We start from the raw sequence: 20,051 nt of genomic DNA, 5'->3' as shown, positions 1-20,051 counted from the left end.
AGGATCTTCAGTGTCATAGGAAGGTGGAACATCGTGAGTTAGTGCTTGAGGAAGATCGCCGTGAGCATCCATTAGTAAGATGGAAACTACACTAGGTAATAAAGAAAGAAAAGATGAAATGAAGAAAGCATCCTGTAAAATAATGTACAGTCGTTTCAGCATAACTTTATGTGTTATTATATCATTGTGTATTGTTTTGGCATTTATTAGTTGGATGATTTATGCTTTGCAGCCAAAAGATGCCTCCCCTTCTTCCTCTTTGCTTTCTTCTACTATCTCTCCACACCTCTTTTATACTCTTCCTTCACATGAACTCGTCAGAAGAACCGAGTATTATAACAATTCCTTTATCCAGCTATTACATCAGCACCAATTAGTGGTAAATACAACTGATTGTTGGGTGTGTGGTCTTATGCCACATACCACAGAGAAAGGAATGCCATATCTAGTTCTCCCTTTTTCTTATGAAGGTTCTGCTTGGGCTTACTTCGTCATCTTCTCCAATGCTTATCAAAGTAAATTCAGACGATCTGTTAGTTCACATATTAATTATCCGGATTTTAGTCATAGTTCTTTGATTAAAGGTATGGTAGTTATGGCCAAAATCATGGAAAATAGTAAAATCTCCATTGACGAAAGAAAAGCATACACTAATTGGAACGTCACCCAATATATGTCTAGTCTTAGTAGTAAGGTTGGAAAAGGAAAGTCCTCGCCAATTTGGACTATACCACATCAGGGTAACTTTTGCTTAAAGATAAATGATCGCCCCTCTGACACTACACGAAGGAATAACTGCTCCTACACGTACGTTTATTCCTCTCAGAACTCGCCTCCTCTAGTGCCGTCTCAAGGCACCTATTTCATCTGCCATGATAGAGCTTATACTTGGTTACCAACGGGTTTCTCTGGTACTTGTTATATAGCCTTTCTTCTTCCCCCTACTTACACTGCTTCCGCAAATCATCACCGAACCCGATACGGCAGAGGGATTATTGATTCAAAAGACACAGCAGGACAAGAGGGAGGAGATTTCCTTAAGGGTTTTCTTCCCTTCTGGGGTCCAATGGCTAACAGCAGAAATATAAGGCAATTGGTCCGTGTCGTAGAGACTACAATAGACATCACTGTAGGAGCCTTAAGTAACATCACGGCAAAACTACAGGCGGATCGTCTTATGACCTTACAAAATCGACTTTGTTCTTGCCGATCGTAGTGGAGTATGCAAATTGATCGGGTCAAGTTGCTGTATTTTCATTCCTAATGACGATCCGACAGTATACCAAGCTATCTCCAAGTTGCACATAATCTCTGAGTCTATCCATCAGAACGAAGGAGATTGGTCTTTAACGGAATGGTTTTGGGGACTACTGTCTAAATGGGGTTGGAAAGCATTGACATTTCTTGGTATAATCTTGACTATTATTTTCTCCTGTTGCCTTTGTATGCACTGTGGTCCCGCTATCTGTGATCTTTGTGCTACTATGTGCATCCCAAAACCCAAACCACAAGTAACAGAAAACATAAGAATGATGTTACAGCAACAGCTCGATGACCTCATGGCTATTGACGTGGACTCAGATTAGCATGAGTCTATCTTGCCCGAGTTCTGGCAAAAGAAGGGTCTGAGGAACTTCGATTTTCGATCACGATCGAATCGACCCGCCATTTTGTGGCCCGCCGCCATTTTGTGTTGCCATCACTCAGGCAGCACGGCGAACAAAGTCTATTCTGCTTTTTCTGTAGCCTGGTGTCGAAATACGCCCTCGGCCTCTATTTGCAAAGCTGGTGTTAGAACTAGCCGAGTACACTAATCCCAGTCTGGCTTTCCTAATCCGCGTCTCAACTATCTGTTGGCTTACACTATTCTTTCCTGACCTTATCTTATCGACTGACCTTCACTATCTCCTGCTAGCATTCTCTTGTTTCACAACTGTCCTCCAACACATACAAACGTATCTCGCCACCTGCAAGTTAGTTATAAATCTGTTAATGTATTAGCTTGAGGGAAGGGTGACAAACACAGTTGGAGGAGAGGTCTCTTCGAGTCATCTGACACTTCTGTTTTCAAACCTTTCTTATTGGTTCCACCTTGTTTTCCAACTTTCCCTATTGGCTCTTTTGTGTATGCTCTGGGAGTGTATTTTATTAATAATTGTAACATTGTATGGTATAAAGCCTGATGCGCCACAGAGTGAAGTGGCAGTCTCCTGAGAACCTCCTTTGTGTACTACTAGGATAACTGTACTAGCTGCAGCTAAATAAATCTGATCTTCTAACGCCGACAGAGTGTCCCGTGTCTCTGTGTAGCGAAGCAGGAGAACTCCGGAGACATTGGGCGTACCCTGCGCCACCAGGCCCAAAAGGTTCTGGTTCTTCAGATGGACTGTTAGGAATCCCCTGCTAGAGGTGTGAGGGTTCGGGATGTGTCAAACTATCTGGGAGACCAGAACACAGGGATGTTCTAGGAATGTGCAGAGTGATTCAGGCCGGGGTATGTGTGAGTAATTCAGGGGTATCAGTTAGTGATTCAAAGGTTATGTGTGAGTGATTCAGGGGTATGTGTGAGTGATCTAGGAGTATCTCCGAGTGATTTAGGAATATTTGTGAGTGAGTCAGGGGTATGTGCGAGTGAATCAGGGGTATGTGTGAGTGAATCAGGGGTATGTCTGAGTGATTCAGGGGTATGTATGAGTGATTCATGGGTATGTGTGAGTGTTTCAGGGGTATGTCTGAGTGATTCAGGGGTATGTCTGAGTGATTCAGGGGTATGTCTGAGTGATTCAGGGGTATGTGTGAGTGTTTCAGGGGTATGTCTGAGTGATTCAGGGGTATGCCTAAGTGATTCAGGGGTATGTCTGAGTGATTCAGGGGTATGTGTGAGTGATTCATGGGTATGTGTGTGTTTCAGGGGTATGTCTGAGTGATTCAGGGGTATGTGTGAGTGATTCAGGGGGATGTGTGAGTGATTCAGAGGTATGAGTGAGTGACTCAGGGGTATGTCCAAGTGATTCAGGGATATGTCGGAGTAATTCAAGGGTATATGTGAGTGATTCATGGGTATGTGTGAGTGTTTCAGGGGTATGTCTGAGTGATTCTGGGGTATGTGTGAGTGATTCAGGGGGATGTGTGAGTGATTCAGAGGTATGAGTGAGTGACTCAGGGGTATGTCCAAGTGATTCAGGGATATGTCTGAGTAATTCAAGGGTATATGTGAGTGATTCAGGGGTATGTCCGAGTGATTCAGGGGTATGTGTGAGTGATTCGGGGGTATGTGTGAGTGGTTCAGGGGTATGTCCGAGTGATTCAGGGATATGTCTGAGTGATTCAAGGGTATATGTGAGTGATTCAGGGGTATATCCAAGTGATTCAGGGATATGTCTGAGTGATTCAAGGGTATATGTGAGTGATTCAGGGGTATGTCCGAGTGATTCAGGGGTATGTGTGAGTGTTTCAGGGGTATGTCTGAGTGATTCAGGGGTATATGTGAGTGATTTAGGGGTATGTATGAGTGATTCAGAGGTATGCGTGAGTGATTCAGGGGTATGTGTGAGTGATTCAGGGGTATGTGTGAGTGGTTCAGGGGTATGTCCAAGTGATTCACGGATATGTCTGAGTGATTCAAGGATATATGTGAGTGATTCAGGGGTATGTGTGAGTGTTTCAGGGGTATGTCCAAGTGATTCAGGGATATGGCTGAGTGATTCAAGGGTATATGTGAGTGATTCAGGGGTATGTCCGAGTGATTCAGGGGTATGTGTGAGTGTTTTAGGGGTATGTCTGAGTGATTCAGGGGTATGTGTGAGTGATTTAGGGGTATGTGTGAGTGATTCAGAGGTATGTGTGAGTGATTCAGGGGTATGTGTGATTGATTCAGGGGTATGTGTGAGTGATTCAGGGGTATGTGTGAGTGGTTCAGGGGTATGTCCAGGTGATTCAGGGATATGTCTGAGTGAATCAAGGGTATATGTGAGTGATTCAGGAGTATGTTTGAGTGAATCAAGGGTATATGTGAGTGATTCAGGAGTATGTGTGAGTGATTCAGGGGTATGTCTGGGTGAGTCAGGGGTATGTCTGAGTGATTCGGGGGTATGACTGAGCCATCTCCATGTTCCTTCTCATTGCATCACACAAAGTGTAAGCTGAGTCAGATAAACTTCGATATTCCAAAGCTTTAAGGGAGCCCGGTTGGCCCTTCCTGCCCTTATTTTAACCCCTCTCAGTGCCCAGCATCAGACCCTGGGAGCCGGAGAGGTCCTTTTTTAGTCACCTCCCTGGTGACAAGGATGCCCTTATCTGCTATGCGTTTCCCTAGGCCTGATCCGGAGTGCCTGTGATGTATGTAAGTGTCAGGGGTCTCAGCCTGTGGGGAGGGTTGGGTCTATCCGCTTGGATTCCAATACTGCCTTCGGTCCTGAGAGGCATGTTTGTTTTCATAGATAAACCTGGACTGGATGTAGCATTGATGCACCACACTCAGAAACTCAGATATTCCTGTTTTTTCAACTTTATTGACAAAACAAGACACACAACATATGGATGAACAGTGATTTGAAAAGATATGGACAACAAAAGTATATTAAGAAACACACATAATCACATAAATTAAATAGTTTAAAACAGTACCATTGAAAGTGATTCACTACAAAAACATTTCCATGAAAACATTAAATAGTGTAAAAAGTTGGACAATAAATTATTTGTTCCACTGCAGTAGCATTGCCACATTGATAGGCCCTCCACGTACATCTTAAAGCATCTTTCTTCGTCTCTGTGGGTTCTTCACATTTATAATTCACAGTACTAGCTATACTCAGTGCTCCTAAGGGGGGGCTACACAGAGTGGACCCTACACAGAGTGGAAGGACACAGTCTGTCTGTCCCCCATGCCCAACAGATGCTTTCTGCTCTCTCCAATCGGTCGTGGTGAGAGACGGGGTAAAAACCGCAACCATTTTTGATTTAAAACAACCTGTCCCCTTAAGGCAAGTGTCCGTATGAGAGTGAAAAGGTAGGTCTGGGACTATCAAGACACAGACACATCATGGCGGCAAAGTCCACTCTATAGACGTGATCGCGCACTCAAATACATTTCTATCATTAATTTCCATTAGTACAATTTAGTTCAAGAGACAGACTTTTTAATAAATATTCAAAAACTTTGAGCTAGAATATATAAAAAACATAAGGTCACCCTCTCAAGTGGACCTCCTTGGTAACCCCTCCATTCAGTGGAGTCAATACATAAGAGCTTGAGCTCAGCCTGTGTAGCTGACTCTACAAATATTGTGCCCTGTGAGTCCACCAAGAGAGTCCATAGAATCAGAGTCCTTCATGTACCAAAATAAATAGAATTCATAATTGATGCCTGCATCAAATTTGAACTATAATAAATGATTATAAATAACATTATTATTATAGGATCATACATTATAAAATATTTCACATTCTGTACAAAATGTCAGAGTCTGGTACCACTCATGGATTGAGAGAGCCTTGTCCAGAAGACATCGTCAACAACACTGCCGGTGATCACCCTGAGAACCAGGAAGGTTGCAAGACGTGATCCACCCATGTGAGTAGGATATGGCCTCTTTGGTGACATGCAATAGATGGACATTGGAATGGATATCTCATGCTAGCGTGCGAGAAGGCGTGTGCATGCCCCAGGCTCTAGCAGAGTTTGAAACTTGTAGGAAAAGTTCTATCAACAGTCACCACATCTGTCCTGAGAATGATTCATCCGGTGTGAGTTGAACCCAAGGTTTAACCAGTGTGTGGATTGAAGAAAATGTAACTCCAACTAGGACATCAAATGATCTACTGTTGGATCACTCTTCACCTCTTGTACAAAAGATTTAACTGTCTACAACATCAGCCCGAACCACAAGGCACCCCTGGTTATTAGTGTGAGGGCACAGAACTAAATGAGCATTAAGACGTTTGTATCTGAAAATACACCACAGCCAAGTGCTTGCACCCGTGGACATACAGCGCTACGATTCCCATAAAGGAATGAGTTGTGTCTGCTGAACCAGTATTATGAGAGAGGTCTTTGTGGGGGGTTTGTCAAAGGTGACTCACACAGAGACGTATCCTGAAATTTCAATATTCACTGGAAAGTTGAGAGTCGGACAGCCATTCAAATTACTTTGAATGCAGTCTGCAACTACTGGTATAGGCTCTCAGGTGCAACACCCACATCACCCGAATGGCATTTAAGTGAGACAGGAGAGGGGGGTGGTGTGTGGACTGAGCACATTGATGTGCTACTAGATTTGCAGACCATGGAGACTGGTATTCAGGTCAATAAACCGGATGAGTGACAATAACCATTGCTATTAACCAGTTCTGCATTAATGACTTGGTGAAAGCTAAGTACAAGTAAATGTATTTACAGAAATGTACTTTTTTCTAAATGTCTTCAGAAATTTCAAACACTGTTGCCCCTAGTCACACAGTTACTGGAAATCCTTCCCCATTAGGCCTTATTATACGGAGACATATATCCCTTTAAATGACAGCCAGGCAATAAGGTTCAGTTATGGTTATTTCAATACTGGAAACTGGAAAACAAAATTGGCTTAGGTTGAGAATTGATTCTGTTGGTGTGGTTGTTTGGAAACGACTGGCTTATCGAGGTTCAATGCACGTCCACTCATCCTCATGCCAGCGCGTTCTTCACCCGCTCAAATGTCTGCATGACGCGGGCAGTGGGCACGCAGCCCTCCCTAACAATGGTCAGGATGCCTGTGAAGAAAGAAGCACAATGTCAGCAGATAAAGACCACAAAACACCAACCAATGGAGACAAGTGAGCTGGTTGGGAAAGGATGGGTTTCGCCCTCCTAGAATGTGAAAGGGCACTCAATCAACAGCCCTGTCTTCTTCCTTCTTGCAGAGAAGAGAAGAGCCTTTTTATGGTGAGAGGTGGGATCATAACTAGATCTGTGCAAAACTAAAATGACTCTGGCAAAATGTGTGCAATTTTGCACAACTACAGAGACACTGGTTCATGCACAAAATAAATATCTTGTCAGAGACAGTTTCTGCTAGAACCAGTCTCCTGCCAATACCTCACATTAATTTTCACAGAAAAAGTTTCATGAGATACTGGCAACTCCCATTTTACACAATTCAGATACTTTTACATAATTTTTTTGAAATTTGCAAACCAAATTACATGATTTTGCACACACCTATTCAAATGAAGGATGTGGTAAATTCTCATGCTGCATGCATTCTGTAAAAAGGCTGAAAAGCGCCACCTGGAGCTGGAAACTACACATTTGAATAACCCATTAATGCTGAAAACCTTAAATCTTATTGCTGAAGATAGCATATCTCCATGAGTCCCTCATTCTTTCATTCTTGTGTTTGATTAAAACTCTCTTTGCAGAAGGACAGAGGCATGTCACCAGCTTAGAAATCCCAGTCTGGTGATGGGCATCCTGAGCCAAATTAGAGTCCGGGGGAACAGTAATGGGATAGAATTAAGCACCAGCACTAGACTCACCTTCGTCTATCTTCAGGCAGTTCACCACGGTGGAGCCCACCAACTCGTTGGAGTCCCCATCGCACAGCACTCCCTCCAACTTGTGACTCAAACGCCTGTTGCAAAGATGGAGAGAAACACAGACCTCTGTATGAGCTCTTGTAATAGGAACTGACATAGGGCTAGAAAACAACATCTACCTGCTCTGATCATCAACATGATGAGGACAGCCTACAATGAGCCCAACAAATGTAACTGCACCCAAATACATTAAAAGTGGATCACAATCAGGGTAATTTAGAGAATGAAAGCCATGTGTGAGTAAACATTAGCCGGTGGCCCTGCACAAACTCCAATCCACCAGGGTGGACTGGTCTGTTCATTGAACAGAGAAATATAATAAATATTCAGGGGATGTCTATCATTAGATGGGGAGTATTAAAGAACTTTTTACAATTTCATTACCCAGTTATCTAGGAATACATGCACTCTACAATACAGATGTGCTTCAACTCTGCAGTTTATTACAAACTAGATAAAAAATTGGTTCATATCAGATAAAGTTTACCCTCTGCTCTGTTATTTACATGTCAGTCAGTAGAATAATCAATTCTCATTATATCCATTCCCTACCCAACTCCTCCATGGCTCTTACCTCATCTCTCAGCAAGAAACCACCCACAGCCTATCCCACACTCTGCTTTTAGCACCTCTGTCTTGAACTTATACTTACGAGGTAACATTGTCATGGTGGGTGCTGTCACTCTCCCCGCTTGGGTTGGCTGAGGTGATAGCCAGGGGGCCAGTCATGTCCGTAAGGTGTGCACAGATACTATGGTCTGGCACTCGGATCATAATGGAGTCCTTGGTGCCCACAATCTCATATGCCAGTCCGACCCCTGAAAAGAGAGAAAACAAAAGCATCTTTTAGCAGCAGTTCAGACTCAAGTGAATGAGTGGTCAGTGGTTGACTGACTATATTTATATAGAGCACTCCGTGCAGAGCTTGCCTCTAGGCTCTTATGAGAGCAGATCATAGAGCTGAATTGGTCATGATCAAATTTTATCAGCGAGCTGAGGTGTGGGCCTGAGAAGCCATGTGGGTGTATGAGCCGTGGTCTACAGATCAGACTAGACAAGGGCCGGGAGTCACCATGGGCCACTGAGCAAGGAATACATGAGCAGGATGAGATGAGGAGGTGTACGCTAGTTTTCATGGATAGATTGGTCATGGTATGTGGAAGTAGGAGCCAGGTGGAATGAGGGTCTCTTGCCAAACATCAGGGGGTTTATCGGCTGCGGTTTAAGGACGCAGGAGTTCAGTGAGGCAAGGGTTTATCAATAACATGAGCGTTTATGGACCATGACTTAGAAATTCAAGTGCCAGGTGAAATGATGTGCTGTAGAAACCTTGGGGGTGCACTAGAGTAGGGTCGAGCAATGCATGGGCTAGGTTGAAATGAGGACCCGTAATGGCCATGAGATGTGTGGATGGAACCAAGATTAAGATTATAGGAGGAAGAGGATATGAATATGTCCCATTCGAGTGGGGTGCATTACCATTGAAAGAGGGGGGCAGGAGCTAAGAGAGAAGCACTTCTGTGGACAATTTGAGAGTTTACAGAATGTGGACAAGTTTTTGGTGTACTAAATGAGATGAGGGTCTGGGAAATCCAAGTGATGGTATGCTCCATATTCTATGGATTCAGGAGCCAGCTGAGATGAGGATCTGTACACAAGAAGGGGTGCATTAGACTACGGTATGGTGAATCTGGCAGTGGGGGAAGAGCACATAAAGTGATAGATGGAATGCCTGGAAGGTAAGGAGTTCCCAAGAGCATTGTGCTTCAAGAAACATGAGCTAGGTATGCTACAATCATATCAGAGGAGTCTTTATTTGGGAGCTTGAATCACGGTTTTCAAACGGGGTTAAGTGAGAAGAGGTTCTCTAGACACCATGATGGTGTATGACAGTAGTGAGAGCATAACTACATGAGATCAATAGTTGGGATAGCAAAGCACATTGTGTATGGAAATGGAGCAGTAATTGGTCCTGAAATATGCACCATCCATGCATGACTCCATCCCTAAGCTGCAAGTCGCTAGAGTAGGAAATCCATACAGAGCTTCCTCTAAGAAGATGGCAGAGATGATACTCACCCAATCTCTTGAGCCACTCTCCTTTCTGAATGATGCAGCTGATGCCCCCAGGGTAGACATTCTCCATGAATTCCCACAGGAGAGGGCTAAATGGGGGCTTCACGTCCCGCAGCTGGCCGAGGTGGGAGATGCAAATACAGATGGGCTTCTCCAAAGGTCGGTCCTAAAGCAGACAAGAGATAAGCAGAGGGGGTGTTTAGATGGATGAGCATGAGGAGAGGGACCGCTCCGCTGCTGAAGCATCAGAGCACATGACCTGGGAAGGGATCAAGGGGCAACAGTGACACTTGATCAATAGTACAAACTTCTTCTGAAATGCTACAGTCCCTGGTTTGTAAACGGTACACAGAGTAGTGACTAGCCAAGGAAAAGCTCATTCATACCAATTAAGGAGTGGACTAAAATCTATAAAAATCAAACACTAGAGTTAAAATACATTGACAGTACCCTTAGCTGGGCCACTGAGAATTAGTGTGTGCTTTATATTGATCTAAGTGTCTCTAGATACTGATGACCATAATAGATCACTGGAGGATTGGATGCTGATGAGCATAAGAGATCACTGGATGCTGATTACCACAAGAGATCACTGGAGGGGACAACATCTAGAATATGACAAGGACCGGTGAAGTTTTGAACCTTGTATGGAAAACTAAGGGACCTCTTTGTTTGTCAATTTGAATCTTGGTTTTCACAATCATTGAAGAGGGTTGTTCTTTCCTGATCTTTGAGTAGACACTTGTTTACATTTTTCTTACAAAATAATTGGGACAAGTCATGTAATACTTTGCCCACTTTTCCAGTGACAACCACAAGAGTGATTCTTGAATGGACAATGGAAGCTGTTTTTGAGACCTGAAATGAATGGGGCCTTTGCAATCTGAGCTTTTTACAATATTTTTAAATCCTCTTTAGCTGTTCTCAGTTATCATGTTAACGTATCTGTAGAAAATATAATACCAGACCAGCCCATCACTAAAGTCAACATTAAGCCTGGGTGCTACTCCACCCCACAGCTAGAGATGGCACCTTGGTTTTAATTATAGACTTAAAGACACCTGGGAGCAAATTTACTTAGTAGTCATGCAGCGTAGCATAGTAACCAAAGTTGTTGTTCTGTCCTGCATGAAAGAGAGTGAGCAGGATAGTGTTATATCAATTGAGATATGGTGCTTTTGCTCTTATCCCCAGTGCTGGTGAACTTTGGGTTGCCCTCTGCCATGCACACATCCTTGCACCATAGTGCATGAGTGTCTGTGTGAAGCTCAGCATAGTTTGTTTTATATTTCTGGGTACTCTTTCTCTACAAAACACTTTGCTTAAACATAGTTAAAAACGTTTCCAACCTTGTATGTGTGATGTACAGTACAGCATACATGCTAAGTTTGAAGAGAAAAATATTTCTCAAAGTTTATGTTTGCCTCGGGAGGCATACATCTTTGGCACAAATCCCTGTCTACAAATCTTAGTAGATATGCCTTGCATCAAAATCCATGGGTGATTGCATTGGATTGCCCGTGTGCCACCTATGGGACACACCCCTTGATGCAGAGTAGTGCAAATCAGCGCATCGTGCTACTTTGTGTTACTTTATGCCTATTTATCAGTGCAAAACTTGTTTTGTGCTGGAAATTAAATCCTAAATCAACACTTTGCACCACTTTGCACCACGTTTGGTTTACTACAATGGCGCAAAGTGTGCATAAATCCGGCCCATGGTTCTGATGCTCCGAGAGCTGGAAGCAGTGAGTTCTTCAATAAAGATGGCAACAGCAATAGACTCTGGGGTTAAAGGCAAATGTATATTAGTATTATGGCCGGAAAAACGCTACATACCTGTTTATATTTATTCATTGTAATGATATTTTGTTTAATTTGATGTTAGGATTTGGGTTGGTACGAAATTCATTAAATAACATATTTCCATTCATTGAGGCTAAAGTTAAGACTAATTTATTTTACTATCCAGCAATCTGAATTAATGTAATTTAATTTAATTTACATCAATCCAGGGTTACAGTTAGTATTCATTTTAATTCATGTAATTTACTTTGATTTGGTTTAATTATATTTTATTGGCCTTTAATATTATTATTGCAACACAAAAATAATTAAATTACACTTCATTTAAATGAGTTTTCTATTGGTATTACTACTAAATTAAGTTAAATTAGAGGTAGTGTGAATGTACTTTAAAATTATAACATGTAATGTAATTTATTTAAATTCAATTGAACTAAGGCTAGCAGTTAGAACTGCAGTTCAAATAAGAATCGTTTTTTTCATTTATTTACTTTGTTGTAATTTAGAATAATTTAGAATCAGTGTTAGGGGCAATATTAGTTACATTTTGTACAAATAAATTTCATTGAGTTCATAGAGTTAGCTCTAGGATTGGCTTAGGGTTAGGGATGAGGGGGTGAAGTGATGGTTGGGGATAATTATCTAGTTGAGGTAAAGGTCATTACAATATTAGGGAGAGGGGATCAAAGTAAAGGCAATTGGAAGTTATTGTGATGGAGTAATGGTATGGGGCAATAATAGTTGAAATATTGACACATAGCTCCCTGGCGGTGAGCATAAACTAGTCAAGGAAGATCTGGCTAATACTGATTATCTAGGCAAGAGGGTTATGTATGGGAGAACATTGAGGAATTGACTCTCATACAGAAGTGAGAAATGGGAAAGAGACTATCTTCACATAAGATAGCAAGCAAGCTGAATGCAAAGAACCCCATAGAGTCCTTACATTGGAAGATCAACCGAAGTCCCAAAAAGTAATCTATGAAATATTCACAAAGGACTAAGAAGGCGTGGCTTCAGAGGATTTCTGCACTCGGCTGGGTATGACCTCGGTGTCGCATGTGGTACTCTATAACACCCTCATCGATGCTATCAGTCAGGAAAGGCTCAGATTCATCCCGATCGATAATGTCCTGATACAAATCAGAGACTGAAGACCACTGAAGGAGGTCCCAATCACATGGAGGACAAGGAGCCTCCACAAATCACTATTGGTCATGGTGAACACTGAACCTCTCATTGAAACATGGAACAGAACCAGGATAATGTGGGGAGGAATCAATCAATGCAATAAGGAGACTCCACTGTAGTATCAGGAGACTCTTGAGGAAACATCATACAAAGAAAAGTGGAAGCTGGACTGAGAGCATGCCCTCCCTCTCAAACTCATGACATAATGAGAAGCTCATCTGGAAAGGATGAAGCGTATCCTGGCATCTCATGCTGCTAAATGTACCAAGGGGAGAAAACAAACAAGGGAACCCAGAGATCACCAAGCAAATCACTTTGCCTAACAAAGAGCGTTCAAGAACCTATCAATGACAAAGTCAATAAGATTCTCTATTGTACAGTTTATGGAAACTTAACACTCTGTGTGCTGTGGCGCATGCCTACCTTGATGGTGTAAATCTTCTGGATGGCCTGTGGGTGTTTGCAGGAGGCTGCCAGGGCATACACTGTGTCAGTGGGGACCCCACACACACCACCATCATCCAGCAGGGCGGCGATCGTCCTGAGACTGCTGGTGCGGCGGGAATCAGGACATACGCAGGAGCTGGACACTTCGATTTTCTCCTTGGGCTTCATTTCCTAAAAGGATGCAGAGCAGAGACAGACTGAAGCAGCGTCTTCCACATCTCCCAATGCGAGATACACACACATCCCTGGAGTACAATCCCTCGGGTGGGCTCTGCCAGGTACAGACAGTGGGGCAGTGCACCGTCCCTGGTTGGGCTCTGTCAGAGGCACTGCCAGGGGGTAGGGCAAATCTGCTAAGAATGGAGAAAGTGTGAGTGTAGGCAGCTGCCTCTGCGTGGATTCGGTCAGAGAGATATGGGTAGTACTATCGCTCTGGTGGGCTCTCTCGGGTACAGACAGTGGAGTATGGAAGCATCCCTGTGTGGGCTCTCTCAGGTACAGATGGGGGGAAGACACAACCTCTGGGTGGGCTCTCTCGGGTACAGATGGAGGGAGGGCACCGTCCCTGGGAGGGCTCTGTCAGGTACAGACAGTGGAGAAGGGCACCATTCCTGGGTGGGATCTGTCAAGTATAGACACTGGAGTAGGGCACCGTTCCTGGGTGAGCTCTGTCAAGTAAAGACATTGAGGATGGGCTCTGTCAAGTAGAATGTGGGGTCACGCACTGTCCCTCATGTGGACTCAATAAGGTATCGAGAGTAGAGCAGGGCACTGCCCTTTGGTGGGCATTCTGAGGGATATAGAGGGGTTGGGGTACATCCTTGAGTGGAGGGGACTCTACCATGGCAGCTATCATGCTCATCCTCACTTTACCTTGACTAGAGGAGGTCCCATGGGAATAAGGTCCTTGCTGAAGAGGCAGTTTCCGAGGGATGCCGCTGCCCCGTAGACGCAGATGGAGCTGAAGGTGGCCAACACTGTAACTGGAGGAACAAAGAGAGGCAAAGTCAGGCAAACTCAACCGAGACTCACATTTAGAAAAAAGTACAGAACCCAAACACATATACCATGAGCACGTACATTACGGTAATTCATGAGTACATCACTGTGGGCCACGAATACAGAAGAGCTTGAAGGCCTGAGTTGATACACAATCAGGCAATGCCTACTTTCAGCTGGACATGTGATGAGACATTTAGAGTAGCAGCTTTGTCCTAGAAGGCCACATGGCCTCATCCTGATTCACCATTCATCTGCTAAACGCCCGTAGTACTGAGGCAGCTTTTGCCACATCTGAGATGCTCCTGACACAGTGCATCTCACGATGGGCATTTCATAGGCAATCATCTGATAGTGAACCTCCTTGTTTTCCTTCCGTCCAGTTTATATTCTGGAGGGAGCCATTACTGATGCAAGCATGAAGGGAATTCTAATGCAGTCGCTTGCTTTGTGTATAATGACATTTCTAAGTTTCCAGTTCTGCAGAAACACACAGGAGCCTTGATAATTGAAGTTGGCCCTGGTGATGGACTAGATACTCAATTGAACCCCAGAGCTGCCTCTAACAATGGCCACCGAGAGCGACCCAAAGCCCTGGGGATGTCCATTTCTTCATTGATCACTTACTCTCGAGCGGCAGAGGCAGTAGTTCCAAGGTGAAGAGCAGGAAGCAGGTGATGGCGGCTTCCATCAGCAGGGCCAGCAGGAAGAAGACCACGTTGGCGTAGGAGACTATGGAATGAGAAGAAGTAGAGGGCTTTAGGGACCAAAAGCAACAGACATCAGAGGCTGGCTGGTGCTGCAGTGACCTTCTTCCCTCATTAAAGGGGGGTTCACCACAAGTGGTGCGCATAGACCACAGAGGGTTATAGGTGGACAGCTGGAATGTGACCGGCACCATTATATGGATTCATTCAACCGTACAGATCAATCCAAACTCACTAAGGTTGGACGACCATCCATCTCCTGGGGCCGCTGGTCGTTCAGCGTGCACTGAAGAGATGGACCGTCAACAACCGCCTGATTAGACTTACCCAAAACCATGAGGAAGGCGTTGACGATAAGGAAGGCAACGGCACCAAGAGCGAATTCACCATGACTGGCAATGTCGATATTCAACAAGGGACCTGGGAGGGGGAAAGACAGAGAACAGGGCGTTAACTCACAGTCAGCAGCACGTGAATTGGCGCATGTCAACATCTTCCTTCAAAACCAGACTTATCTATGACTTAAACCAATATGAGGCACTTCACAGTACTTATGCCTTTAACATCTTATATTTCATGTCACGGTTTCAGTTTTTCAGTTATTTCTCTTGTTACAGTAGAGTACGTTGTGCCAACATACATGTATGTATTTCTGCGCTGCAATACTATTTCTCACCACCTTGTAGAGCCTTGAATTATTTGATGATTTAATAAACATACCCCTATTAATATGTCTAGTGCCAACCACTTTCTATTAAATACATATTGAGCAATATGCTATCAAAGGCATATTTGGTCTTTGTTTGATGAAAACTCTGAGATACTGTTTGCTGCCTTGGTTTGCTCACTAAGCATGTGACTATGGGGCCTGCCTGCATCTCTATGATTTTAATAAAACGACAATCATGCCCTCACAGACACTAAAACAGGCTTCGTTTGTACATAAATTTTTATACGTGCATTAGAACAACAAAGAAATATTTACCTGCGAACCGTAGCCAGGTCCAGGTGGCCCACACCACAGCATAGCAGAAGGGCAGGACCGCCCCAAATCGTCGACCTCTCTGGACCACAATCCTGGAGACGTACAACTGGAAGAGAGCGCCTGGGATCAGCACCCAAGGGATGGAGAGGTGGGCTCTGGTGGGGTCACTGAGGCTGCCCTGGATGGCAGACAAGGAGGCCAACCCGTTGCAGATGAAGAACAGAGCATCAGGGAGCTGGCTGCCGGCGCTGTGGTCTTCAAGGTCACCGTCTTTAGATCTGCCGGTCACACGCCTCAGACCCAGAAGCAATGTCTGAAATGTCGCTGATGACATCACTTGGTTGCCAAGAGGGATCAGAGCTTTATCCGCTATAGAGTTAATGAGGCTGGCGAAGGAGGCGTAGAGGGAGATAGCTGTGTAGAGGCTGCAGGCCACCGCGAAGAAGACACGGGAGCCAAGGAGGGGGATCTGTTGGATGGTGGAGACAGTGAGGAGGAGGAAGCCGGCATTCTGTAGCACCTCCAGAAGGTCCCTATTGAAGGACATGACACAGAGGATGCAAGCGGTGACCAGGAAGAACCAACTCCCCACCATGCCCGCTCGGCTCCCGCCCACATCGTCCGTCGAGAGGAAAACGGTCAGGGTGAACTCTTCCCAGGATATCACCAGCCAGAACAGGCTGTGGAGGCCAAACTTGGTGGTGTTGTAGACGTCCTCACGCAGATAACTGTAGTAGCTCGCGCAGAGCTGGGAGAAGGCACTGATGCTGACCCATATGGCACCAATGTAGAAGGTCTTCATGTACCCAGAGCCGTAAAAGGCAAAGATTAAAGCGGCCACAGTGTCCGCGATGTTTCCCAGCGCCATGGGCTCTGCGTACTTCGAATTCTTCTTCTTCTCCTCCCCGATGCTGCCAGAAGTCTTGCTGTTGGGGGTGCCTAGAAGTAAGACGCTGAACAGCGAATTGCCGAAGCCAGGTAGGACATACCTCTGTGTTAGGCCCTTCAGGAGCAGAGCAGTGGCTCCATAGAACCCTAGCAGCACAATGAGAAGCTCAAAGACCCCAGACACGACTAGCGCCCACTGACCGAAGAGCCCAATGGCCTCGAAGACCAACGTGATGGTAATGGCACCGAAGACGAAGGGCATGATGTAGTTGACAGTGGCTGAGCAGAAGGAGAGGATGAAGGCGATGACTGTATATGCCACCAGCCCAGCCACAGCACTCTCGGTGACTGGGAGAGGAGAGGCGGCCATGATGGATTGGTCAATGGAATGGTTTGCATTCTGTGTGCTGTTGACGATGGAGGGGTAGGCTCCTAAGACGATGCGGGTGGCCCCATAGCTGCTCCAGAGGGCAGCGAAGGAGACAAAGGCGGTGCTCCCCAGGTGATCATACTTCCGGAAGCAGAGAAAGCCTGCAACAAGTTGTGTCAGTCCTCCAATCAAAATCAGATGAACTCCTGCAAAGCAGAAATCGAAAGACATTAAATACAATTTTCATTTACGGGACCTCCTGGCATGCACAGTGATCGTGTCTATGTCTGTGTGTGTGTCTCTGACGTTGTGCCTGTCCGTCTCTGTGTAGTGTGTGTTTCTGCCAGACTTTTTGCATTTCTGTCTATGTCTTTGTATTAATTTGTGTTCGTGCATTGGTATGCACAGTGTGTCTGTATATGTGCCTGTTAGTCTTTCTGTGTTTGTCTCTGTGTTAGTCTGAGGTTATATGTGTGTGTGTGTGTTTGGTTCTGTGTGTGTGTGTGTTTGTGAGTTGTGCATATGTGTATTTGGATCTTTGTGCGTACATGGGTGAAAATGTTTGTGTGCACACAAATGTCCTTAAACCTCGTAACCATTGGTAACATCCACAGTACCCTTTTTAATATTTGGCCACTTGTTTATAGTTTTTGTTAATCGTGAAGAAAGCACACACCTGCAAAAGATGGCTTTGCAGGGAAAATACCGACACAAACAATTAACACCGAACATACACCAGAGGATACAATACATCACGCCCTGATTTTAAAACAATGCAGCCAACTCTAATTCCATCAGTGCCAAACCCAATGAGAGAGGATCCGAACCAGGCTTTTAGATGTCTCTTTGAAAGAGAGAGACCTGTGGTGGCCTCAAGACTGGGGGAAGAGGGATCCAACCCAAGACAGCAGCAACTGAAGGTTCAAGGATGACAAACCCAGGGACCTCCAGTCCAGGCTGCTCTTCACCTCTCAGCCCTGTGCTGCCACCACAGATCCAGATCATTGCAGCCAATCAGGGTGAAGTCCCAGCATGCACTGCCAGGCGGGCCTGACAAATGCTCATGACCACTACAGGAGCTTGAAGATGCGGCCAATGTAGGTCTTTCAAGCGCCCCTAGGACTCTGACAGCTGCAAGAAGGACAGTCGAAAAGGAAGCTGTGGGTTCAGACAACCAACCAGGACTGAGCTTCCAGAGTCAACCCCGAAAACAGCCTCAACTTGAACGAACCAAAGTAAGAAGACCAGAGGTGGCGCCCAGGGTCTTGGAGACATTACGGCGAGCTGCTTCTTACAACCTCCCCCCGTATGCTCACCTCCCTGGATGCTCGCTTTCCCTTAGGTGCTCACTTTGACCTCCAGGGTCTTGCAGTCCTTACCCAGCCCTCCCTGTTACTACAGCCAGCCCCATGCTCACCTGCAAGGATGTTCTCCACCCCTTCAGCGTTCACCTTGGTGTGGAACGAAGCGAAGTTCTGTAGGGCCACCAGGAAAGCGCTGATGACGTTGGCGAGGAAGCCCATGACGGAGGGTTCACTGTAGTACACAGAGGCGAAGCCTTCCATGGTGAGGGCACCTAGTGGACCAAGAAGGAAAGATACGGTGAGAAATGGTGGAAGGTGAGATGGGGCAGGAAGTGAGGCAATGAAAGACGAGGGCAGGAGGCGGGATGGCCACAGAAAGAAGGTGAGAGTAGGAATGGGCAGGAAGTGAGATCACTACCATGCAGGAAGTGAGGTGTGGAGGAAAGCTGGGGTAAGATCTGAAGGTGAAGTGAGAGTGGATCAGGAACTAAGATGGAGAAAGGACAAGAAGGTAGACCTGTAAAGGGCCTACATTAAGTTTGGTGTAGGGATAGATGGCGGATGTGATTGGAAAAGGATGTGAGGAAAGAGCTGGAGGTAGATCTGGATAATACTGAGTGGTGAGATAGTGTAGAGACAGGAGATGTGCAAAGGGAAAGGCAGGGGTGAGATGGGTGAAGGACTGGATGTCAGATGAGGGAAAGGCCCAAGGTAAGATGGACCCTACGCAAGGCCTCCCGTGTGTGTGTGTGTGTGTGTGTGTGTCTGTGATGGATGACAAGATGCTGATCCTGGGAAAGGAAAACAATGAAGACGGGGATTTTGAATCTCTGGGTCTGGTTGGACGTTTAGAGTCAACTGACAGGAGCGACAGCCAGATATTGGAAGACTTTATAAGTAAGGCTTCCAGTTTTTCATTTTTACTGATTTTTACAGATAAATACAGACAGCAAACAATGTGTTTCCTGTCTGTATTTCTTTTTAAAAGCGGAAAAATACTGCAAATGGTGCTTCTTTTGAGAAACTTCATGCTGACTTTCATGAATTCCAGACAACAGCTGAGCAGACAGACAGCAAGGAGAGTTGAAAAACAGGATGAAATGTCCTCAAATACAGGCAGATGCCAACACATACTTGTAGCATAACACTAAAGTGTACCTGTGAGTGTAGTCTTTTAATACAAGTGGCTGCTTAATTTGCTGAAACATGACAGGTGGCCATGTATGAGTGCACATCCAAGAGAAAAATAATTGTGAAAAGATACCATTTGACAGCTCCATTTATTCTCAAAACACAAAATAAATATGGATAAATACCAATGAGTTGGCCAAAAATGAATAAGTATAAATACCGACAGAAATGTTAACAAAATAAATACTATAATACCGGGAGTGCTATTTATAAGTTAGTATAGCATGTGTTTATTTTAGTAAAATAGAAAGATCTTGGCTAACACAGACCTAAAATGCCAAGAGATAAGACAATACTGTAGGTAAAGTACATACTGTGATTAGTAATTATGTATTTGTTCTCTTCCTGTGGCAGGTTTGGTAAAGACTGAGTCAATGGATTCATCGACTGCTGTCACCAATAGTGCAGTTTTAAATGCACTCTGTCTTTCATCCTTCTGAGGTGGATAAAATGAGAGTCATTGAGTTTAATAACAATATTGGGTAGACTGAGCCATCACCTGTGCGTCATCA

At 44.8% G+C, this 20,051-nt stretch overlaps 1 protein-coding gene across 1 annotated transcript; it reads right to left on the bottom strand.

Moving 5' to 3' along the window:
• Positions 1 to 6,452: 6,452 nt before the first annotated feature.
• On the bottom strand, positions 6,453 to 18,621 carry LOC146788893 (uncharacterized). The gene is made up of 10 exons (XM_085629951.1): positions 18,462 to 18,621; positions 15,787 to 17,250; positions 15,129 to 15,221; positions 14,722 to 14,826; positions 13,969 to 14,078; positions 13,072 to 13,266; positions 9,655 to 9,817; positions 8,228 to 8,393; positions 7,516 to 7,610; positions 6,453 to 6,750 (listed from the first exon to the last, which is right to left on the bottom strand). The coding sequence occupies exons 1-10, from the start codon at positions 18,607 to 18,609 to the stop codon at positions 6,665 to 6,667; spliced, it is 2,625 nt and encodes an 874-aa protein (XP_085486077.1). The 5' UTR covers positions 18,610 to 18,621; the 3' UTR covers positions 6,453 to 6,664.
• Between the last annotated feature and the right edge of the window lie 1,430 nt (positions 18,622 to 20,051).

Source organism: Triturus cristatus, chromosome 10 (genome assembly GCF_964204655.1).
Source record: "Triturus cristatus chromosome 10, aTriCri1.1, whole genome shotgun sequence".
NCBI classification, from domain to species: domain Eukaryota; kingdom Metazoa; phylum Chordata; class Amphibia; order Caudata; family Salamandridae; genus Triturus; species Triturus cristatus.
Note: the sequence above shows the minus strand (reverse complement) of the source record. Positions and strands in the feature narration are given on the sequence as shown.

Coding starts and splice junctions, on each gene's coding strand:
- LOC146788893 (XM_085629951.1), bottom strand. CDS start 18,609: ATGGAAGGCTTCGCCTCTGTGTACTACAGTGAACCCTCCGTCATGGGC. Junction 17,251..18,461: donor GGTGGAGAACATCCTTGCAG/GTGAGCATGGGG, acceptor TCTGCTTTGCAG/GAGTTCATCTGATTTTGATT. Junction 6,751..7,515: donor CTGCCTGAAGATAGACGAAG/GTGAGTCTAGTG, acceptor CTTTCTTCACAG/GCATCCTGACCATTGTTAGG.